The 22,305-nt window shown below is 40.2% G+C and overlaps 1 protein-coding gene across 1 annotated transcript in view; it reads left to right on the top strand.

Annotated features, from left to right (window-relative positions):
* The window catches only part of Oatp26F (Organic anion transporting polypeptide 26F), a 717,049-nt gene that overhangs the window by 486,772 nt on the left and 207,972 nt on the right, over positions 1–22,305 (top strand). Inside the window, exon 5 of the mRNA XM_068228964.1 lies at positions 8,430–8,607. Coding sequence (XP_068085065.1) covers positions 8,430–8,607 — 178 coding nt within the window. The remainder of the gene's footprint in view (positions 1–8,429; positions 8,608–22,305) is intronic.

The raw sequence follows: 22,305 nt of genomic DNA on the forward strand, positions 1-22,305 counted from the left end.
TATTGTTCAATGCGCTGATTCAGGATTTCCCTACCGAGCTCGATAGCTGCAGTCGCTTAAGTGCAGCCAGTATCCAGTATTCGGGAGATAGTAGGTTCGAACCCCACTGTCGGCAGCCGTGAAGATGGTTTTCCGTGGTTTCCCATTTTCACACCAGGCAAATGCTGGGGCTGTACCTTAATTAAGGCCACGGCCGCTTCCTTCCCACTCCTAGCCCTTCCCTGTCCCATCGTCGCCATAAGACCTATCTGTGTCGGTGCGACGTAAATCAACCAGCAAAAAAAAAAAAAAAGGATTTCCCTACAAAAATCAAAGAGGGAGCACAAAATGTAAGCATATACATATATGCGGATGATATGGAACTAGCCACTGATAATATAAAAGATTTGCAAAACGGAATGGAGCTTGTCACACAATGGGCGGATGACAACGAGCTAAGGATGAATCTAAAGAAGACAGAATTAATGGTATTGAGGAGAGGAGGACACTTATAGAAAGGGGACTACATTGTGTATGGGGGACATACATTAACACCGAAAAACCAGTTCACATATCTAGGGATCACACTACAAGTCTCCGGGACGACCTTCACAGTGCACATAAAGAAGAGATTAGCTGCTGCACTTAGAAGCATAAGTGAAATCAAACATCTGCAAAGAATGTCACTGGAGACGGCCATGAATCTTTTCCAAGTCAAAGTGCTACCAACGCTCACATACGGATTAGAAGTAATAGGGGAGTACGTATCACGTAAACAGCTACGAAAACTGGAAAGCATGAAACCGAGATACCTTAAGAGGGTCCTAGAGGTATCTAAATTCACCCGATCCCGGTACGTATATGTTTCAGCACGGGAAACCTTCCTGATAGAGGATTTAAGACTACAAATGCCTCTACAGCAAACTCCGGCATACGAGGAGCTGTTACGAGAACTACGAGACAAAAGGGACTCGATCGAGGAAAGCTTTTACAGCACAGACGCACTGATAAATAATAATAATTTATTGTGTCTATTTCTAGCCGGGTGCAGCCCTTGTAAAGCAGACCCTCCGATGAGGGTGGGCGGCATCTGCCATGTGCAAGCAACTGCGTGTTATTGTGGTGGAGGATAGTGTTATGTGTGGTGTGTGAGTTGCAGGGATGTTGGGGACAGCACAAACACCCAGCCCCCGGGCTATTGGAATTAACCAATGAAGGTTAAAATCCCCGACCCGGCCGGGAATCGAACCCGAGACCCTCTGAACCGAAGGCCAGTACGCTGACCATTCAGCCAACGAGTCGGACGCACTGATAAATAAGGATTGGGTAAAAGAGGAATATGAGTTGAGACATTTGGTGACACGCTTTGCAATACACGGCTTTCATCACCGTATCTGCGCCAAGAAATCCTACCACCGGGCCAGCCAGGAGTGTGTATGTGTATTGTGCAATGAACAGTGTGATACATATCACGTAATGAAGTGCAAGAAGAGAACAGTCTCTCTGAATCAATTTTGCTCTGAACAAAGTTCTCCTTGAGTGAATTGTAATTTACTTGATGTAATGTGCAAATTTTGCACATTATGCGCAATAAAATTTATTATTATTATATATTTATTGGTCCAGGGATCATGCTATTTTGCTGTTTGAACTGCCCGCGCTAGTCATATGGACAAAGATAATGAGAATTCACAGACATAGCCCTCCCATTCGTCGGTGCTAGCCCTGGACTTCAAGAAAGAAACAAAAGACGGCACAAGCAGCGGAATACAACATAAGGGAGTACTGTAAGTACGTATACATATTTCTTTAGATTTTTCTCTAGTAACGACGGCATGTCTTAAGTTACCGCAGATTTTTCACTTCATTTGTGTAAAAGGACTTATTACGTTCCATTTGGGACAAATATTACAGTGACATTTTATAGATAGGTATACGCTACATAACCGGTACAATCATGAATTGTACAACATTTATAAAGACCCCCCTATTAGAAGAATAGTGAAATCAGCCAGATTGAGGTGGGCCGGGCATGTAGCACGGATGAGTGATACGTAAGTACCTAAAATGATATTAAATGGAAATCCAGGGGGACAGAGAGGACGAAGTCGACCGAGAACCAAATGGATGGATGGAGTTACTGAAGATCTTCGGGAAATCGGCTATAGTAGAGATGGGCACTATCGACTGATAACTATCGAACTAGTCGATAGTTTAAACTATCGTAGCAGTCGACTGCTTTAAAAAACTAGTCGACTGAATTCAGTCGCACTCCCGTCACAGAATATACAATAGTGCGATAGTGTGTTTGGCTATTCTCATATATATCTTGATTGTGTACTAGCCTACAGCAACAAGTTTTACATATTATTGTTAGCATTGTTCAGGAATAGAGCCTCATTGTCGTCTTTCTACGTTTCACTGTCCATTTAGCACCAAGAAAGGCCATTCGTATGATGTTGGTTCGTATTTGTTAGCCCCATGTACGGACGAGTGCGTAAACCGGATTTTAATCTGCGCAACTGTGAATTCCTCGATAGTGTGATTATATAATTCGGGATTGGGGTATGTGCCCAAGGTACAGTACTATTGTGGCATTTGCCAGGAATGAATGTAGAAACCCCCATGGAAAACTGGTATCCGCTGTCCGTGAATGGAATACGGAACTGGGATATCCAGGTGGTGCAGCTTCTTATTCCTAATGTGGAGCAGAGTGGACTTCTCGGCTGCGAACGTGGGTCCCTTTGAATAAATTTGTAAATCACTCAATATAACATTAATTTTTTATCTAATGGGTGTCTATACAAGTGATATCTAATTATTGGTAAATTGCGTTAAATTGAGTCGAATTCGTAAAAGTACGATTCTCTACTTTTGATACGGAGAGTTTCGACTGGAAACATTCGAATGTTTTTCATGGAATGACTACTTGCGTGATATGAATACTTTAATTCGACTGAAATCATTCGACTGTTCAGTCTTCTCAACAGGAAGTAATGAATACTTTTGTTCGACTGAAAATATTCGACTATTCAGTCGATAGTTTGAAGGGACTATCGCCCGACTAGTCGATAGTGGTTTTCAGTCGATAGTGCCCATCTCTAGGCTATAGGAATTGGAAAGCTTTAGCGTTGGATCGAGAAAAATGGCGGAAGATTGTTGAAGAGGCCTAGGTTCACAATGAACTGTAGAGCCATAGAAGAAGAAGAAGAAGAAGAAGAAGAAGAAGGAGAAGAAGGTCCATAAATTAACTTACATTAACATGAGCTACGGTACGTAATTTGACATTTATTAACATGAGCACATCCGGGATTCCTTGCAACGGTGGGTTGATGCATGTATCAGTGCTAACGGAGGTCATGTAATAAAGAGTTTCGTGTGTTATACCGGTACGTTGTGTTCCTGTGTGTTTCCCATAGTTAATGTACTGTGTAGAGTTGTAGAAAATCAGTTCTAACATGGACATGAAATGTTTCCGGACCATATGCATATAACAGCTTTTCTTCTACGTGCGATGAATGCGTCCTCAAAGTTTGTCTTACGCTATTGTTGCAACCTTTATTGAAAACCTAGAACCTGTTTCCCAGTCATTGACCGGTTCAGGGATGGAATGAATGAAGCCCCCATCTTGCGGCGAGGATAGGAATTGTGCCGGCTGCCGAAGCCTGTCGCACTTCTCTGGGGCAATGGTTAATGACTGATACATGAAATGAAAATATAGTGGAGAGTGTTGCTGGAATGAAAGATGACAGGGAAAACCGGAGTACCCGGAGAAAAAACCTGTCCCGCCTCCGCTTTGTCCAGCACAAATCTCACATGGAGTGACCGGGATTTGAGCCACGGAACCCAGCGGTGAGAGGCCAACGCGCTGCCGCCTGAGCCACGGAGACTTTTCCTTGCATCCTTTATTGAGAACTGAAAATCAGCTTCTGCGATTTCATTCTACAGTACGATATTTTTTGCCTGGGCTTAAAATATCATATTCCTTGATAACATTTTAGTTGGTAAATACATATTAATATATTTTGTCCTTAAATTTCCAAACTAAAATGAACGGGCATCTTATTATCCAGAGCAGTTTATGGTCCCGAAACTACGTTGTAGGTGATGTAATATCCATAGGTATTAAGCTAGATACTAGTTATCTGCAGTTACTTGGACGTTCAGTTGTATACGAGGGCTGTAAATAAAGTAGTCCAACGTAGTCCAGACACTTGCTGGACATCGAGCATGCGCAAATAGGATATGGGAGCGGTCAGGTGGCGCTGTTGTCGATGTGTAGTGGCATTCAGTTGGGAGTGGTGTTGCTGTGCGGCGCTGAAATGACGAGTGTCGATTTCGTCGCTCTAAAGCATGTTTTCGAAAGGTGATCAGCGTTCGTGGATTAAAATAGATTTCTGGAGCGTTATCTCTGTCCGACTATGTAGCGTTCATGTTTATTGCGGGACGATCGGCCTGTCGTGTTGCATGACAACGCACGGGGCAAACAGTATCAAGTTCTTATTGCAACGGTGGCTTTGGGAGGTCTCGGAACACCCTCCGTACTCACCAGGCATGAGTGCTTCTGACTTCACCCTGTTTCCGAAGTTGAAGGAACTCCTCCGAGGACGCCGATTTCCTGACGTGGCATCTGTAGGGCGCTACGTCTTTGTCATCAACAGAAAACGCATTGCCAGCGGTCTCCAAACGGCTTCCGGACATTTAGCAAAAGTTAATATGCTTTCGAACTGCACCCTACCCCCACGTAACTTCCCGATAACCAAAACAAATCGACGGAATATAATACGTGAACACAAACTCTTGAACCGTGACATGGAAAGGCCGAAAGACTAAGACCCTGAGCTGGAAATCAAGCTCTTAAAACAGTACTAATAAGATTCCAAATGCTACTCGAATGAAATGCAAATGTGCAAACAACAAGGTTTATTCAATCAAAGAAAATCAAATTAAAAAGGACTGAATTGACTTGAAACAAGAATAGAAATTATGGCAAATACATACGTAATTCAATCGTCGATCTTTGGGTAGTACCCACGATCATTCCCCAGCGAACATTCAAACATGTATTAAAATTGTATTTTTAACTTATTCAGTGCAATTGCGCTGAGGATTAGAACATTGTTAAAATCATCAAGGACAATTTCTTTGTAATTACAGAACAGATCAACGAAGGTCACACTTCCCTGCGGATATGTCGTTCCTCAAGAACATACAAATTCATCGACCCGCATACTTCTTTTTTATGCTTATGGGCTCTTGATACATTTTACCCAGCCACTACACATTTAATATTGAAACAAAAAACACGAAACTGAAGGGTTGTAGGTGATGCTGTATCTATGATATGAGAACAGTAGTCAAAATATGAGTGAATAGTCGCTTTATATAATGAGAGGGCAGTAATGGGATCAGCATCCCAGTGGCGCCGTATAACAGTTTGTAAAACTTGAAGGTATCTATTAGCTTTTTGACTTAAAGATGTAAGATGCCGTTGTCAAGTAAGCCTTTGGTCAAATATTATCCCAAGATACTTTTTAACAATCTCATCCCAGCTGTTATACGCCCACGCACCAAGGAACAAGCATAAGTAATATTTGTTCCGAGAGCTGCAGGAAGGTAAAAAGGGGTAAACGAGCTCGTTCAGCAAAGACAAAACAAAATAAATGACAGAGGTCAAAACTGTGCGAACAACGTAGGGTCCGAAGAAATTAAACATGTTGGCAATAAAAAAGAATAATATACAGTGGCTCAAAAAAGTATTGGTCTGTCGAGATATGCTGCATATGAGGACGAGGAATCTAAGGGAATAGTGATAAAAATTGACATATCCCTGATTATTTATCATCTTGTGTAACATGTACATTGTAAGAAAAACATAATTCTTCCATGTCCATATAACTAAAAAGCCATAACTTAAAACAATCATTTTCACTTGCCACCAAAAAAGTATTGGTCTGAATTAACACAACGCAATTTCTTGATCCTTCTTGAACGTTTTAGTACTTGGTGGGTCCTCCTTTCCTCTTTATAATCTCAGCTAACGTATTTGGCATCGATCGTACCAAGGTTTCCGTAGTTTTCTGTGCTATGTTATTCCATTCGGTGAGTAAGGCTTCTTTCAGGTCAGCTTTGTTTGATATTGCATGCTTTCTCACGTTTTGCTCCAAATAGTGCCACAAATTCTCGATGGGGTTGATGTCGGGAGATTGTGGTGGAGTTTCCATCCAACGCGGAGTATCATATAACAGCCATAGCTTCGTGTTCAAGGGCTGTGCGTTTGGGGTCGTTATCTTGCCTAAACGTATACTTTGCTGAGAGTCCCATTTTTTGTACACTAGATGGAAGATGTGTCTTGAGGATGTTAATGTATGCTTTGTGATCCATAGTTCCTTCAATAAAGGCTAATTCACCTACACCATTCGCACTCGTGCAACCCCACACCATCAGGGAACCACCTCCATGTTTCACAGTAGCTGTCAGGTTCTCCTCTTCAAGTTCAGAATTCGTCTTCCTCCACACATTCACTCGTCTGTCTGACCTGAAGAGGGTAAATTTACTCTCATAAGTAAAAACGACTGTCTTCCAATCCTCATAGCTGTCATTTCTGTGCTCTTTAGCGTACGCAAGTCTCTTCTTTCTGTTAGCCTTACTGATTTACGTCTTTCTACGGGCTGTTCTGCCCGCATATCCTCTTTCGCCTTGCACATTTCGGATGGTTTCAGATGGCACTTGCACTCCTACATCTTGTTGTAACGCAGCTTCTATCTTCGGCGCAATTAGCTGAGGATTTTGGGCCACTTTACGCACAATTTGCCGTTTGTCTTGTACTGATAACTTTGAGGGACGGCCACTTCTTTGTCTATTTTCTATTGTCTTTGTCCGTTTTTTTAACAGTTGTAACAGCTCTTCCAATAATTTCACTTATACCCTTGAAAGATTTACCTTCCTGAAATAGTCGCACTACAATCTTCCTTTCTTCCACGATTGTTTCTTTTAATTTCCTTCCCATTGTTAGCTGAACACGGAAACAGTGCTGAATATTACCTTCCAACGTGTCAGCACAGACACAATGAGCCAGATGCAGCAGACAGCACGATATCACGATGATATTGTATACTAGACCAATAATTGTTTGGCGTGTATTGTCGCACGCCGTTGTATTACTGGTCCTTTTGCAAACAGCGTGAATCTCCTTGGCTCTATATTCAACCTACTGATATATTTGACTGTCTTACACATCTGCATATGTACAATTCCATTATATGCACCATTATTTGTACCATAGAGTTCCGTTCATACCACGACTATGGGCAGACCGATACTTTTTTGAGCCACTGTAGTAAGAGGCCAACATGGGAACGAAACTGCAAGCCTCGACCTGGCATCAAAACACATATAAAATAGAAACGAATAATCGAAACGGTCAACCGATATGACACACGTCCTCCAACACACCTACGCACTCATGCACACCGCCATACATTTCGGTACTGATATGAAAATATTAGACAGGGTACACAGATCGAACTGTAACATAATTTCGTAAATATCGTGACCCCAAGGTCACCCAAGGGTTACGCAGATGGGCACAGGAACATACGTATGGTGCATGCACGAAGAACACTGTATCAAGACCGTGAAATGTAACGCGCCAAAGAATTTCCATCACGACCGCGATTCGTTCAATTCTCGCTACGACACGAACATTAATTACAATCTGATGTTTAAGGCAAGTGAGAAGGCTGACACATATATATAGTATACACTGGACCATCTCATAATCAAAAAGCATATCAACCAAGTACCAAAACTCACACGCACACATTCCATTCATACAACGGAGTAAACATTGCATATACAAGAGAAAAGCCAATATGAAATATATGATAACTTACTAATACCTGGAGCTATCAAGGACTCAAGCAGGAAAATGAAAGGAAGTTACACATACACTTAAAACGTTTAAAAACGTTCTTATATGTTAAAAACGCTGCGTCAATGTGCAGAGAAGCCACTTTTTACAGTCCCCAAAATAATATCCACCAAAATAGTCAAGGAGATAAAGATTTCCAGGTGGCAGGAAGTTTGACCTTCGGCGACGAGCACCGAGATGTCCGCCATCTCTCGTACACACATGGTACTATTAAACTCATGTCAAGTGAAATGGCAAGACGCCATTACAGTAATACTTTGTTCGGAATAAACCGAACTGACATGTCGACAGGATAATAGCCAATGCCAAGTGGCTCACTTTGTGGTTGACCACACTGAAGGAATGCAATTCAATTGTACTTGTTAGTTCATTAAATATTGCGTTCTATCAATATTGCCACCTACTTTACTTACGGCCCTTGTATGACGTTAGGGTCGACATGAAAGTCCTACATTCCAATTGCTCCATCATGCGAACTTGTGCTATAAATTGACATCAGTCTTTTCCTTGTCCTCAGATTCAAAGCACGACCTGCAGTTCCGACGATGAAGGGAATGGCGAACATGTGTCCAACTTCATGTGGTTATTCCTTTTCGGGCAGTTGCTTCACGGCGCCGGGGCTTCCCCTCTCTACACCCTGGGTGTCACATTCATTGATGAGAACGTCAGCAAGAAGATGTCCTCAGTCTACCTAGGTAAGTGTTTCTCCAGTTCAGTGTAGGAAAGACAATTCATTATTTCTTAGAATACAGTACATCCTGATATATCCGGTACTTTACTCTTTAATGCGTTTAACTATCGTTTAACTATAATATGTCTTCTTTTAACTGGTATATCATACACATTGCTAACTTATACAGGGTGTATTTAAATTATCATCATCATCATCATCATCTGTTTACCCTCCAGGTTCGGTTTTTCCCTCGGACTTAGCGAGGGATCCCACCTCTACCGCCTCAAGGGCAGCGTCCTGGAGCTTCAGACTCTTGGTCGGGGGATACAACTGGGGAGTATGACCAGTACCTCGCCCAGGCGGCCTCACCTGCTATGGTGAACAGAGGCCTTGTAGGGGGATGGGAAGATTGGAAGGGATAGGCAAGGATGAGGGAAGGAAGCGGCCGTGGCCTTAAGTTAGGTATCATCCCGGCATTCGCCTGGAGGTGAAGTGGGAAACCACGGAAAACCACTTCCAGAATGGCTGAGGTGGGAATCGAACCCACCTCTACTCAGTTGACCTCCCGAGGCTGAGTGGACCCCGTTCCAGCCCTCGTACCACTTTTCAAATTTCGTGGCAGAGCCGGGAATCGAACCCGGACCTCCGGGGGTGGCAGCTAATCACGCTAACCACTACACCACAGAGGCGGCTCGTATTTAAATTATACCAAGGAAAAATTCAGGGATGCTCTTCGTGTTACGTAAAGAATGATGGCGCAACCGGATTTGTGAGGAAAATTCTTTTTTTCCAGAAAATCAGGTTAATTTGTTACTTCCGGACGAGCGATTCAAATTTACGAACTCGCCGTATTTGCTCATTAACTCTCCGACGAGGATGACGACAGAAAGAGCATCCTGTAGTAAAAGATCGCCACGAAGATTCATCTCACTTCGTACACGACCCCATACGGAAACGGAGTGAGGGTTGGACTTAAACAACATGTACTTTCTGGCCGGGCTGAGTGGCTCAGACGTTTGAGGCGCTGGCCTTCTGACTCCAACTTGGCAGGTTCGATCCTGGCTCATCCGGTGGTATTTGAAGGTGCTCAAATACGTCAGCCCCGTGTCGGTAGATTTACTGGCACGTAAAAGAATTCCTGCGGGACTAAATTCCGGCACCTCGGCGTCTCCGAAGACCGTAAAAGTAGTTAGTGGGACGTAAAGCAAATAGCATTATTTATTACATATACTTTCCGTAATATTTTTGGCTCATTTTGTCGCCCATTTGAAGTAATTTTTGAGGATTTTAGGTCACTTTCCAACGTTTATTAGGTCATCAAAACCAGTGCCCCGGTAATAATCAGGCATATTGTTCCGTCGACTCTGTTGAAGCCCGAACGGCCGTTCCTGGAAGGGATGACTGACTTAGGCAGGACACTTACCGGCTGGCCTGTGGGCATGTGACAGCCTCTGTTTTTGTTGTCCTCTTCGTCTGGTATCTCCGTGATGTTTTCGTTATGTGAAACTAAAACACTCGTATTCTGGCCGTACCTCGAAGGTACTAGAACTTCAGCGCCAGGTGTATATAAAAACAGGATCGCTTCGATGAGAAAGTATTGGGTAATCAGTTACGAGTCGTGAGCTGAGAGTTCAGAGTGTGTAGATTAGTCACGTAAATTGAGTGTCGGTCATATATGGAGTGGAGCCTGGTGTACAGCTGTCGTGTGTTCGAGCCTGTCTGTATGGAACTGCTGTGTGAAGTGATTATGGAGCGTGGATAGGTGAAAGTTTCAGTGAAGATTGTGGAGGTGAAGCCTACCAGTCGGAGAAGTGCTGTGAAGGCAGAACACTTCCGTAAATAACCGATCAAATTAGTGAGATGTTGCCATTCAATGTTGAGTATAAGGGAGAGAGAGACAGAGAGGGGGGGAGGGGAGTGTTTGCAGAATGGTCAGCGTCGTGGTCATCGATTAAGAGTGTCATGGGCTCGATTACCATCTGGGCCGGGGATTTTAGCCGCGTCCGGTTAAGTTCTCTGACTCGAGGACTAGGTATTTGTCGCAACACTTCCCTCTTCATACTACACACATCATTGCCAGTCAGCACAGAAACACGCTATAGCGAATACATCAGGAAGGGCATCCGACCATACAACTGGGCCAACTCCGCATGAAATGCCGACCTGAAAATCAACCGTTCTAGCCTTTGAGGCAAGCAACTCAATGTTGAATACATCCTAGGAATATGAGCTACAAATTTTAGGTACTAAAGTATGAGAATATATTCTTTATTTATTCCTAAAAATTACAATATTTTTCTTGATCATCGTTATCCGGTCGATTACATTAGCAGTTCGCCTTTTTCTGCCACGACGAGCGCTAATGTGAGTCAATGCAGAGTTTCACTTAAGCACCACTATGAGCGCTAATGTGAGTCAATGCAGAATTTCACTTAAGCACCACTACGAGCGCTAATGTGAGTCAATGCAGAGTTTCACTTAAGCTTTTATAACTACGTTCGGAATGGACAGTTTTCAAAATCAAAAAACGTCTGAGGGTATTGAATCAAGGAACATACTACAGAAAGAATTATGTAAATAAGTTTATTTGGCTAGGATTTTATAAAAAATAAAACTAATAAAGAAACAGGCAATTTTAGACTGCTTTTTCCCGAACTGCATTTTCTGTAGGCCGGAGGTGATTTTCGATTTTTTTTTTTTAAATTTTAGTTTCATAGAGCTATCCATCATTCCCAATTTGCAACCTTTCCAGGCCCTTTATCCCTTCCAACTTCCGGTACAGTTGAGGAAATTGCTAAGTTTACGTTTTTCGTAGTATGGGGACACCTACTTTGTCTGCTGGGAAATGTTTTCAACAAAAAAATTGGGGATTTTACCAAGAAGAAGAATAAGAATAATAATAATAAGAAGAAGAACTGGAAGATTACCATTCTGACAAGTATACTAGGCATATGAATTATTTTTTCCGATGTGATTCATTGTTCGTTTCTTTCCTTACAAAACTCCTTGTGCCGCGTGAGGAAATGTTTTGATTTTTTTTTGAGGTCAGCTAGGTGTACTTGTCGTATCAACGTAGGAATATCCACGAACAGATGCGATCTGAGACCGTCAGAATCTTTTTTCTGTGTCTAGTACTCAACAGCAATGTTATTGACAGTGTGTTCAAATCTGGTGGTTCCTCGTGCATCCAGCCCTGAGGGTTGTTGATCTTCAATTAAGAGCTTTTATCGCTTCTCGCGATCGATTCTCGTTAGATAACACAAACAGCCCATGCTTTACTCTGAGTTCGAACCGACGCCATCTGATCAAAACAATCTAAATTCACGCCCAGTACCTGTTTGTATTCTTGAGTGTGTACAGTTTAACAATGGGCTATTGTTACCTTAATATTACGTGTGACATCCACCTTCAAATGTACAGACTAGATTTAGCAGATAAAGATTTCGGCTCCTTGGCTAAATGATCAACTTACTGGCCCCAGATTAGATTTCTCTGCTCTACAAAAAGTCCTACTTATAGAGGAAAATGTGTGATGCTTATAGACATTTTAACGCTGAATTCACATCTGGTTTTAGTTTTCAAATATGAGAGATAGTTTCAGAGTAATGCGATTTTAAATTTATTTTAATATTTTCATATCATAAATTAAATTAAGGGGGCTATAAACATTAGGAAAATAACAGAAGGTGATCATCCAAGTGCTCACATATTCTCACTTTTTAATATTCGTTCACAGGAATGTTTATAAATGTTCATAAAAAATGGAAAATATGGACAGAAATTTTCCACCACAAAGTTTCATGTCTTATTTCTTGCTTTTGTATTGAGCATCCTTCTCGTCCAGAATTGTACTCCAGCAATAATCGGCTAACATTGTGAGCATCCATTTCCCTTCATGACGTTTCTCCATGGTAACTACAGTATATCTTCATGAAGACTTTCTCCAGGCTCATCTGATACATCACTACAACCCTCTGGAAAGAAGTCTAGACGCGAGTCCACGAAACGTACTTTCAAAGGTATATTACATGCTAAATCTGCATAAGCTTTGATCATTTCTTTCATAAACTCTTTATATTTAGGGTCTCTTCTACTTCCAAGGAAGTCTCGTGTTACTTTCTTGAAAACCCAGGCTCGCATTTCCTTGTCAGACATATCGAATAGAAATATAAAAGAAGAGAATACTCACTTGTTATATCTGAAGAAGCCAAATAAATACATTTTAAATTGGTAGAAATCGTTCCATTCTCACTGTGATTTTGAGGTTGAGGTGCCACACTATCTGAACAACAACATCAATGTCTGAAAAACAGTCGGAAATAATAAAGTTAATGTTGCCAACTATTTTTTGTTGTTGTTATAAAAACTACCATATTTGCCGCAAAGTGATACCACACATGATATATATGTTCAAATTAATGGGAAACTATCCCTGATAGATCAGTGCTGATTCGAATTTTGAATTTATCAATATGATTAGTACCATAATGTGTGGAATGTCGCGAGTCTACGCTACTTTTGATAAGTACCGCAACACGACAAATGCCATGGTTCTACTTTACTAACGATAAGTACTGTTATAAGGGGCCGATGACCTGGATTTTGGCGCCGTTTAGACAACAAGCATTGATTCAGGATTGTGCTTTAGGACCAGTCCCTTGGCCACTAATACTATTGCTTTACGATAGTTTCTGAGAATGTAGGTTGTAGGGCATTGCGAGTCGGATCCACTGATTGTTTTAAATTCATATTTATCCATTCATTCTTCGTCATCACGTTTTGAATTCTGGTCAGTGGATGATTTTGGACTTTTAAGTTGTCATTCTATTTCGTCTCATTTCGTACCTTTTTTTTTCTAGTGACTTTACCTCGCACCGACACAGATAGGTCTTATGGCGACGATAGGATAGGAAAGGCCTAGGAGTTGGAAGGAAGCGGCCGTGGCCTTAATTAAGGTACAGCCGCAGCATTTGCCTGGTGTGAAAATGGGAAACTAGGGAAAACCATCTTCAGGGCTGCCGACAGCGGGATTCGAACCCACTATCTCCCGGATGCAAGCTCACAGCCACGCGCCCCTAACCGCACGGCCAACTCGCCCGGTTTTCATACCATTAGAGGCCGATGACCTAGATGTTAGGCCCCTTTAAACAATAAGCATCATCATCATCATCATCATCATCATCATCATCAAGAATTTTCCTCCTGATGTTTCGTTCTTCCTTCAGAATGTTCTTCAGTTTCCCTTTTCTATTGAGTACCAGCTTTTCGCTCACCTATAGCACTTCAGGTCTGATACAGTATTGTAGAGTGTGCTTTTTTTTGTTGCAAATGTCGCATGTTCTCCAGTACGCTCTTGAGTTATTATTATTATTATTATTATTATTATTATTATTATTATTATTATTATTATTATTATTATTATTATTATTATTATTATTATTATTAGATAACTGAAGGGGAGATGTTACCCAGATACTCAAATCTGTCTTAATGTTTCAACACCCCTTTATATACAGTATAAAATGTCACCTCTACCGAGGGCAAAATAATTTATTTTATTAAAAATAAACTCGGAGACGAGTACGAACGTCAGCAGCGAAAGTCGGAAGTGGCAATTATTTCAGTTCGCATTCCTGCAAGCCACTTGTCGTGAAATAGGGATCGTTAATTGCGGGCTTTGACCCCACGACGGTCGAGCTTCTTGTGGTGTCTTAATTCGTCTTAATAATATGCGCGCGCGCATCGCAGCTCGCACTGCCAGCTTACAAAGATTATTTTCACTTGAACCAGAAACATAATTAAAAGTTGAAGATTTCCCGCGAGAACAATAAAGGAATTTTCTCCTTTCAGGAAACAGCGCCATGAAGGAAAAACAACTAATAATTAAAAAGTGGAAGCTCACTGAGAAGGGGTAGCGTATTACATTGTTGTTCATGTCTATTTGAAACCATCCCGAGGGTACGACTTCAAGCAAAAGAGAGACGAACGGAAATAACGTCTGGGAATAAAAAGGCAGAAATTTCCTCGCCGAAATGTCATTTAACTGAAAGTACCGCATACTGGGACAGGAGGCTGCTGATATTGGCCCATAGTGAGACGTGGAGAATGGCCATAGCTACTCCAACAATCTCTTGGCTCCTCATTCGGTCAAAATGGAATGCATTCTCTTACGCCATATTGACTTCTTAATATCGAACAGTGCGCTAGAGAATTCCAGACTTAATAGTGAATGGAGTAATCTTTCGATGCGAAAAGCACCGAGAAGAAATATGGTTAAGTATTTAGAATGAAGCAACGCGAAGAAATTCACTGACTCCATGCTCCTTTCAAAACGACTGATGGATTGGAATAAAAATTCACAGAGAAAAAGTAGATAGGTGTACGTGTAGTTTCGCAAACTAATATTTGTTTTGAGGGGAGGGAAAATGGGGTCCCAACCACACAGAAGTTGCTTCTAACCATCTCACCCGCACTTAAGCTTACATTGCTTGTAAATCCTCAAGTATAGCTATAATTATGAAAAAAGAAACAACGGATTCTATCATTCAGCAGTACCGAGCTCGGTAGGCTGCAGTCGCTTAAGTGAGGCCAGTATCCAGTAATCGGGAGATAGTGGGTTCGCGCCATTGTGTGAGAAACACCATAGTTCTGCGTTCCTTGTACGAATTGCAATACTTGTGAGTAGTACCATCTTGTGTGGACCACCATGAGTCTTCGCTACTTTTGATCAGTACCCCAATATGACAAATAGCATGGTTCTACTTTACTCGCGACATGTACCATTCTGTGGGGCCTTAGACGTAAATTTAGCACCCCTTCAGACATCAAGCATGATTGTGCTTTATAAATGGTCCCTTGATCAGTAATACTCTAATTAACTACCTTCTTTTTGAGTCTGATCCACTGTTTCTTTTCGTTTGTTTGGGTTTTTTTTTTGTAGGGTTCATGTCCATCCATTCATTCTTCATGACATTTTTTATTTTATTTTAGTCAGTGGATGAAATGAATTTTTTGTAATTTCATTTCGTACCAGTAGGGGCCGATGACCTCGATGTTAGGCCCCTTTAAACAGCAAGCATCATCATCATCATCATCATCATCATCATCATCATCATCATCATCATCATCATAGATGTGATTTCTAAAATCATATAACTTGATCGCTATTGATAGTGGTCGCCTCATATGCATAGTCACTCAAAAAAGAATCGGCACATTGTATTGAATACTCCTTGCATATAATATTCTATCAAAATTTTAATTATTAAAAAGTATAATTTACAACCCGTATAGGTAGATACTCTACAAACTCTGTGAATATCCGAAACAAACCTTGTATCTATAAGTTCAATGGTTTCTGAGAAACGTTTACCTGGGAACTCACACTAAACCATGAGCTAATTTTTGATCAACTGTGCGTGCAACTTGTATTATTTTCGAAGAAATAGAATCATATGGGTAACTTCTAGTTCGTACAATTTTTTTACTTCAGCAAATTACTTATATTTACAGCGAATTTAATATTAAAATGAGCAAAATTCAGTTCAAAATAAGACTTCTTTTTGGAACTCGTGTATTGATTTGTTGTTGTGGTAACGAATGATACAGCAGGATTCAACAGACCGTTTAGCGGGCTGGGGAGAAGGATAACGATGTGCTTGTTGATAGACAGGCGAGGATCAATTCAGGCAAGTAATACCCAGAGTATTATCATGGCATGTCATTAATAACAGGCAACAATAAACCACACGACGGCCCGTCCATTGTTGACGGCTTTAATTGCTACGCGGAATAATGGGGAGCTGTTGGCGGACGAACCTTCCCACGAAGATTGTCACACAGACTTTCCGTTTCTCTTCTGCGGGTAGTTCGCAACACTGTTTACCATCCCCCCTCCACCCTTGTGTGAAGTTAATTGAAAATTCCCATCCCGCTGAAGTGGCGAGGCGCTGAGCTATGGGTCCCGTATATAATACACCCCTCCCCACTGGAGACTGTTTGGTGAGCAGTTATTTATCTGTAGTAGGAGAAAATTGGATGGTTGCAAACAGTTTTTAAACCTCTAGGTATATTTTTATTCATTTATTAATTAATTTACAGTGAAACTTCGTTATAGCGATACCTCATCTATAGCGTCAAGTATTCTGTGGTACCAACATATTCCTCGCAAGGAAAGGGGATTTCAGCCTGCTTAATACGAAAAAAGTGTGCGTCTACTGTACTTCGTACACAGTGTGCATCTAAATTCCTATTATTTTATAATATCTGGAGTAGAGATGTAACAAACGGTTATTTTTGTGTAACTGCTACATCTGTCACTACTTCAATAAAGTACCGTAACTGTAAAAAATAACGTCCAACGTTACTCACCTTTTATCGGTCACAGCCTAGTCACGGCTTCAAGCTTGTCTCCTTACAGCTGTGTTGCGAAGTCCCATTCATTCACTCGCACATGCTCGCACGCATCACTAACTTACACTGTTGAAAGTCGGTGTAGCAAAACACGCTATAAAGTTAACGAGAGGCAGACAACGGATGAAATGAAAAGACAACATAGCAACTTTTCTGAAATCTAGAAGCGTGAGTTTGACAATGCCCCGATCAAGGATAGAAGACAAGAAAACATGATGATCTGTCTGCCAAACCTTGACACAAACCGTTACAAGAGGATCGATTAAGTAAAATTAAGTAATGTTATTTTATCTATAATATGTTATCTTTAATATCAGTATGGAAAGTTAGCATACTAATTTATTTATGGTACAAGAAAAATTATACGGGTGAAAGTTATAATAATAATTTAATGTAGGAATCCCTACGCGATGTTTGAGTCAACGATTATGTCATAACAGTTTACACTTTAGTTACAAGATGACAGCAGCAACTTAAACAAATATACTATAGAGCAGCCCTGTCCAACGCGGCGCCCGAGGTGCCCTTTCATGGCGCACTTCGCAATTAATTTCCAAATTAAATTTTACTTAATATTTGAAAACAAGACTTTTGCATTTCAATAAATATTCTTACTTTTCTCTTAAAAAATACCGTCCTCAAAGTCAGGTAATTTGTTATACCCGTACCTCCAAAATACACAAAGAGCCTCGAGTAAGCCATAAATGTGATCTAAGCCTAACTGACTCGTGTCCGCAATTACTGAAGAGATAGAAGAAAGGAACAGAAAGAGAGCTATTCGACATGTAAGTAGTTGCGACAAAGGGAAATCCTGCACAAACCTCTCACTGTGGGGGGGCTAGCGCCAGGTATAAGGCCCTCTATGCTCACGGAGACAAATATAGCCGCATATTTATTCTGCCAAACAGAACCGCTTCCTTATGATTCACTTGATGCAATGCCATAAACTACCTACCATGACAGAGTTTCACCAGGACGGCAATGGGACACCCAATTTGCCCACAAAGTAATTTTGATCCCAACAAAGCTGTGCCGTAAACATTGAACAAACGATTTATGAAATTCTTGCAATTGGAATGTTCCCAGTTCCTAGCTGTCAGGCGAATATTTAGTATTACTTGTGAGCTTATGCAGGGCTTATGGAATACGTTTTGTGTGCCTTGTGTTGTGATAAGTTGTACATTTAACATGTTTCGTGTGCTTTTTTTCGTTACTATTTAAACTTTAAATTAGTCAGTTTATAATCAGTTATATACTTATATTTCATTAAACATAACTCTTTTTAACATGGGTAAAAGACAAAGAAATTATAACTTTAACAGTGAATGGGAGGACCAATATTGCTTTATTGAAAACAAAGGAAAGTCTGTGTGTTTATTGTGTAATGCTAGCGTGTCTGTTTCTAAAAGAAGTAATGTACAGCGACATTTTTTGACTAATCACAAAAAATTTGACAGTGAATTTCCTGTTAATTCTGAACTAAGAAAACACAAAGTGAAAGACCTAAAGTTTAAATTAACATTGTAACAATGTGCGTTTAAGAAGCCAGTTCAGCAAACGCGTAACGTGACAATAGCTTCTTACAAAGTTTGTTACGTCCTAGCTAAAAGGAAAAAAGCTTTCAGTGATGGGGAAGTAGTGACAGAAGCTATGCTAAATGCCGCTGAATCTCTGTTCGAATCTCACAAAGATAAATCTGAATTGATATCTTCGATGAAAGGACTTCAGTTGTCTCACCGAACTGTTGCTAGGCGGGTTGAACAGATTTCTAATAATATGTAATCGCAATTACATCAAGATTTGAAATCGTGTGAACATTTTTCACTCCAGTTTGATGAAATTGCTGATATGTCTGACACTGCTGAGTTGTGTGTATTTGCTAGAATGGTTTTTTAATGATTTTACAGTAAAGGAAGAATTTATCAAGCTACAGTATTGCCACTTCATGGACGTACTAGGGGAGAAGACATATTTAATGCTTTCGTTAAATTCACCAAAGAGAGTAACTTACAACTGTCAAAGCTTGTCGCTATAACAACAGATAGGGCACCGCCTATGACTGGTAGAAATAATGGATTTCTCTTTGCGCTAAGGATGAATCATTTCCAAAATTTCTTTCTTATCATTGTATTATTCACCAAGAAGCTTTATGCGCAAAGGTTTTAAAGTTCGATCATGTCATGAAAATTGTAACTCATGTCGTGAATTATATAAGATCGTCATCTACTCGTCATCGATTGTTCAGAAATATTTTAAGTATGTCAGATTCGGAGTATGGTGACGTCATCCTTCATCAGGTGGTTTAGTAGGGGGAAAACACTCGAGCGGTTTTGCTGCCTGTTGGATGAGATACGAGACTTTATGAAATCATCTCCTGGGAAATATTATCAGGAACTTGATGATATAACTTGGCTAATCGAATAGCATTCTTGGCAGACATCACCTAAAAATGAAATGAGTTAAATCTCGAATTGTAAGGAAAAGATCATAATATTTCAGGTATGATAAGCATTGTCAATGCATTTGAAAAGAAACTTAAGGTATGGATTGTCCATTTAAATAGAAATTCCCTTTCACATTTTCCAAATTTGAAATCTATGGCAGATACAGTAAATGGCGGCAAGCGTGAGTTTTCATCTCTTGCTAAACATCTTGAAACTCTTGGGTCCGAATTTGGTAGCAGATTTAGCCAGTTTCCAATGCTTGAACCAGTGATCATGTTTGTCAATAATCCCTTCGCTTCTGTTGACGTTTGTGAGCTTGGAGGGAGGGTGTTTGAAATGTTCGAAAATTATAATCCTGAAGAATTAGAAATGGAAATTTTAAGCCTTCAGTCAGATCTTTCTTTGAAATCCTCCTACGCAACATGTGGCAATTTCTGGACTCTGGTGAACGGTAAAAAATATCCCATTCCCCGCAGTGTTGCTCTGAAGATGCAATCTTGTTTAACCTATCTTTGTGAAGTCGCGTTTTCGACTATGAACATATTATTATTATTATTATTATTATTATTATTATTATTATTATTATTATTATTATATAGTCGTTGTAGTACCGATATCAGTAGTCTAATTAGTGAAATCGTATCTGGCGCCCGTATACCCTTAGTTATCATGTGAATGTGCTCGCGTAGAAACGAACGTTGGACAGCCCTGCTATAGAGTATATTATACACTATAGTGTATTTGACTTAAAGCAGTCTCCTATGTAAGTACTCTCAACTTGGAAGACGTGCGTGCTATCTGAACTCTGAAGGTCACATTCTGTGTTTATAAGCTGCTACTAGTGACAGTTCCCACTTCCCAGTTACTGTTTTCACTAGTACGTTATTCTGTTGTCGTTATTCGGCAACCTGTTAATTTTTGTCCTCGTTACATTTGTAATAGTGACAGGCATGTGATTGTGACGAAGTAACTGCTACGTTATTTTTTAGCCATCTCTTTTCAGTTTAGACTAGTTAATTTATGACTGTTAGCCTCTTCAGTCTGTCGAAACTAATTTTGAGTGATAAATTTATAAACTCTCTGAAAAAGAAAACATATATGGTAACAGTATTATACTTGAAAAAGAAACGACTTACTTAAAATAGAATGAAATGTTTCGTTCATATCGATCAATCAGTCACCACTGATCTGCCTTTAAGCAAGACCGACTCCAATCCTCAGACCTTAATGCTACTCTCGATCGTTCAAAGATGGCGAATCGAGTAGCTGGAATTGTTGGAAGTCTGGGTTTGTTTTGGTTTGTTGTTATCGTATGTAGTCTGTGTAATTTTATGAAAGTTGACGATAAATGTTAGTTTCTTTGTAGAATATAAGTTTGCGAGTGTATTTATGAGTCAGTGGATACATACGATCTGTAATTGTACGCAGTAATGTGAGAATATGCTTGTTTTGATCGTGTTTTTACTCATTAAAGAACATAAGTGCACCAGGTGGACCAGGTTTTAGTCTAACTATGGCAGTGTCTCTCGTACAACTATTCATAAGTTTCCTACGGAATAGAACATTAATATAGAAATGGATTAGGAATATACATCGTGATTATTTTGAAGTCCATGACAAAACTGTAGCGTGCATACATCATTTTGAGAATAAATCTGAGGTTAGGAAAGCCATTTCTCTACTTCCAAATTATTCGTGTTCCTCGAACAATTTAATTTAGATAAAATATAATTGATATAGTGTTATTCCGTCAGTGTCTGTATGCTTCAAAGTGTCGAGTGATTTAGATGCAAGTGTATTTTACAATAATCTGTGCTTTGCCTGCGGAAATGTTTGGCTGGATCTTGGAGTAAAACAAAACTTATAAGTGTGACAGATGGAGCAATCTGTATACTGTTACACAGAAGAAACAGTGACTTAGAGGGATTAGCTGGGTTTGTAACGTAGGGTTTTACATTACCAACACCTTCCGATTCATGCTGTGGTTATGTGTTATCAAGCAGACTGCGCCGAACTGAAGCTCGTGCATGTGGTTAAATATCAATGTTTAGTCAATAGAGTTTTTGCACTCATGTTCTTTAATGGGTAAAAACCTATTATATCTTTAGTATCTGAACGTTCCATTACTAAGGTTATTATCACTGTGTGAAGTGCTGTTATGCCATATGTCAACATTATGTTAACATTACCAGGGCCGTTCACTGAGTTAACATAAACATTTCGGGAGTACTTGGGCTGAGTGACTCAGACAGTTAAGGCGCTGCCCATCTGACCCCAAGTTGGCAGATTCGATCCTGGCTCAGTCCGGTGGTATTTGAAGGTGCTCAAATACGTCAGCCTCGTGTAGATTTACTGCCATGTAAAAGAACTACTGCATAACTAAGTTTCGGCACTTCGAGGTCTCCGAAAACCGTAACAAATGTGGGACGTAAAGCCAATAACATTATTATTTCGGGTGTACTTCCTATTCGTTGGGTGCTGAATTTAAGAAATTGTCCACCACTTCAAGAAAGGCAACAAATTGTGTTTCACAGTTCTCATGAAAGCGAATAAATCGAGGAATTTCGTACATTAATTTATTTTGAAACATTCGAAATGATGTTAGAAGTATCATTTAAACACTTTTATCATGCATTTTCGTCTATCCAGCGAAGTGAAATCTAAAAAAAGAGTTATTTGACGAATTGAAATTTCTAAATAATCAGCTTGTTGGTCTCTTTTCTAGTAGAATAATGTGATTCTTGTTGGCGAAGCGTTTTCGTACGTGTAAAAGTGACGTAACCTGTGATGTTAAATTTATCATAATTTACCGCCGTTTATATAATATGTACGTGATATTTTCGTGTTAGCCAATATCAGCAATC

Source organism: Anabrus simplex, chromosome 8, assembly GCF_040414725.1.
Source record: "Anabrus simplex isolate iqAnaSimp1 chromosome 8, ASM4041472v1, whole genome shotgun sequence".
Taxonomy (NCBI): domain Eukaryota; kingdom Metazoa; phylum Arthropoda; class Insecta; order Orthoptera; family Tettigoniidae; genus Anabrus; species Anabrus simplex.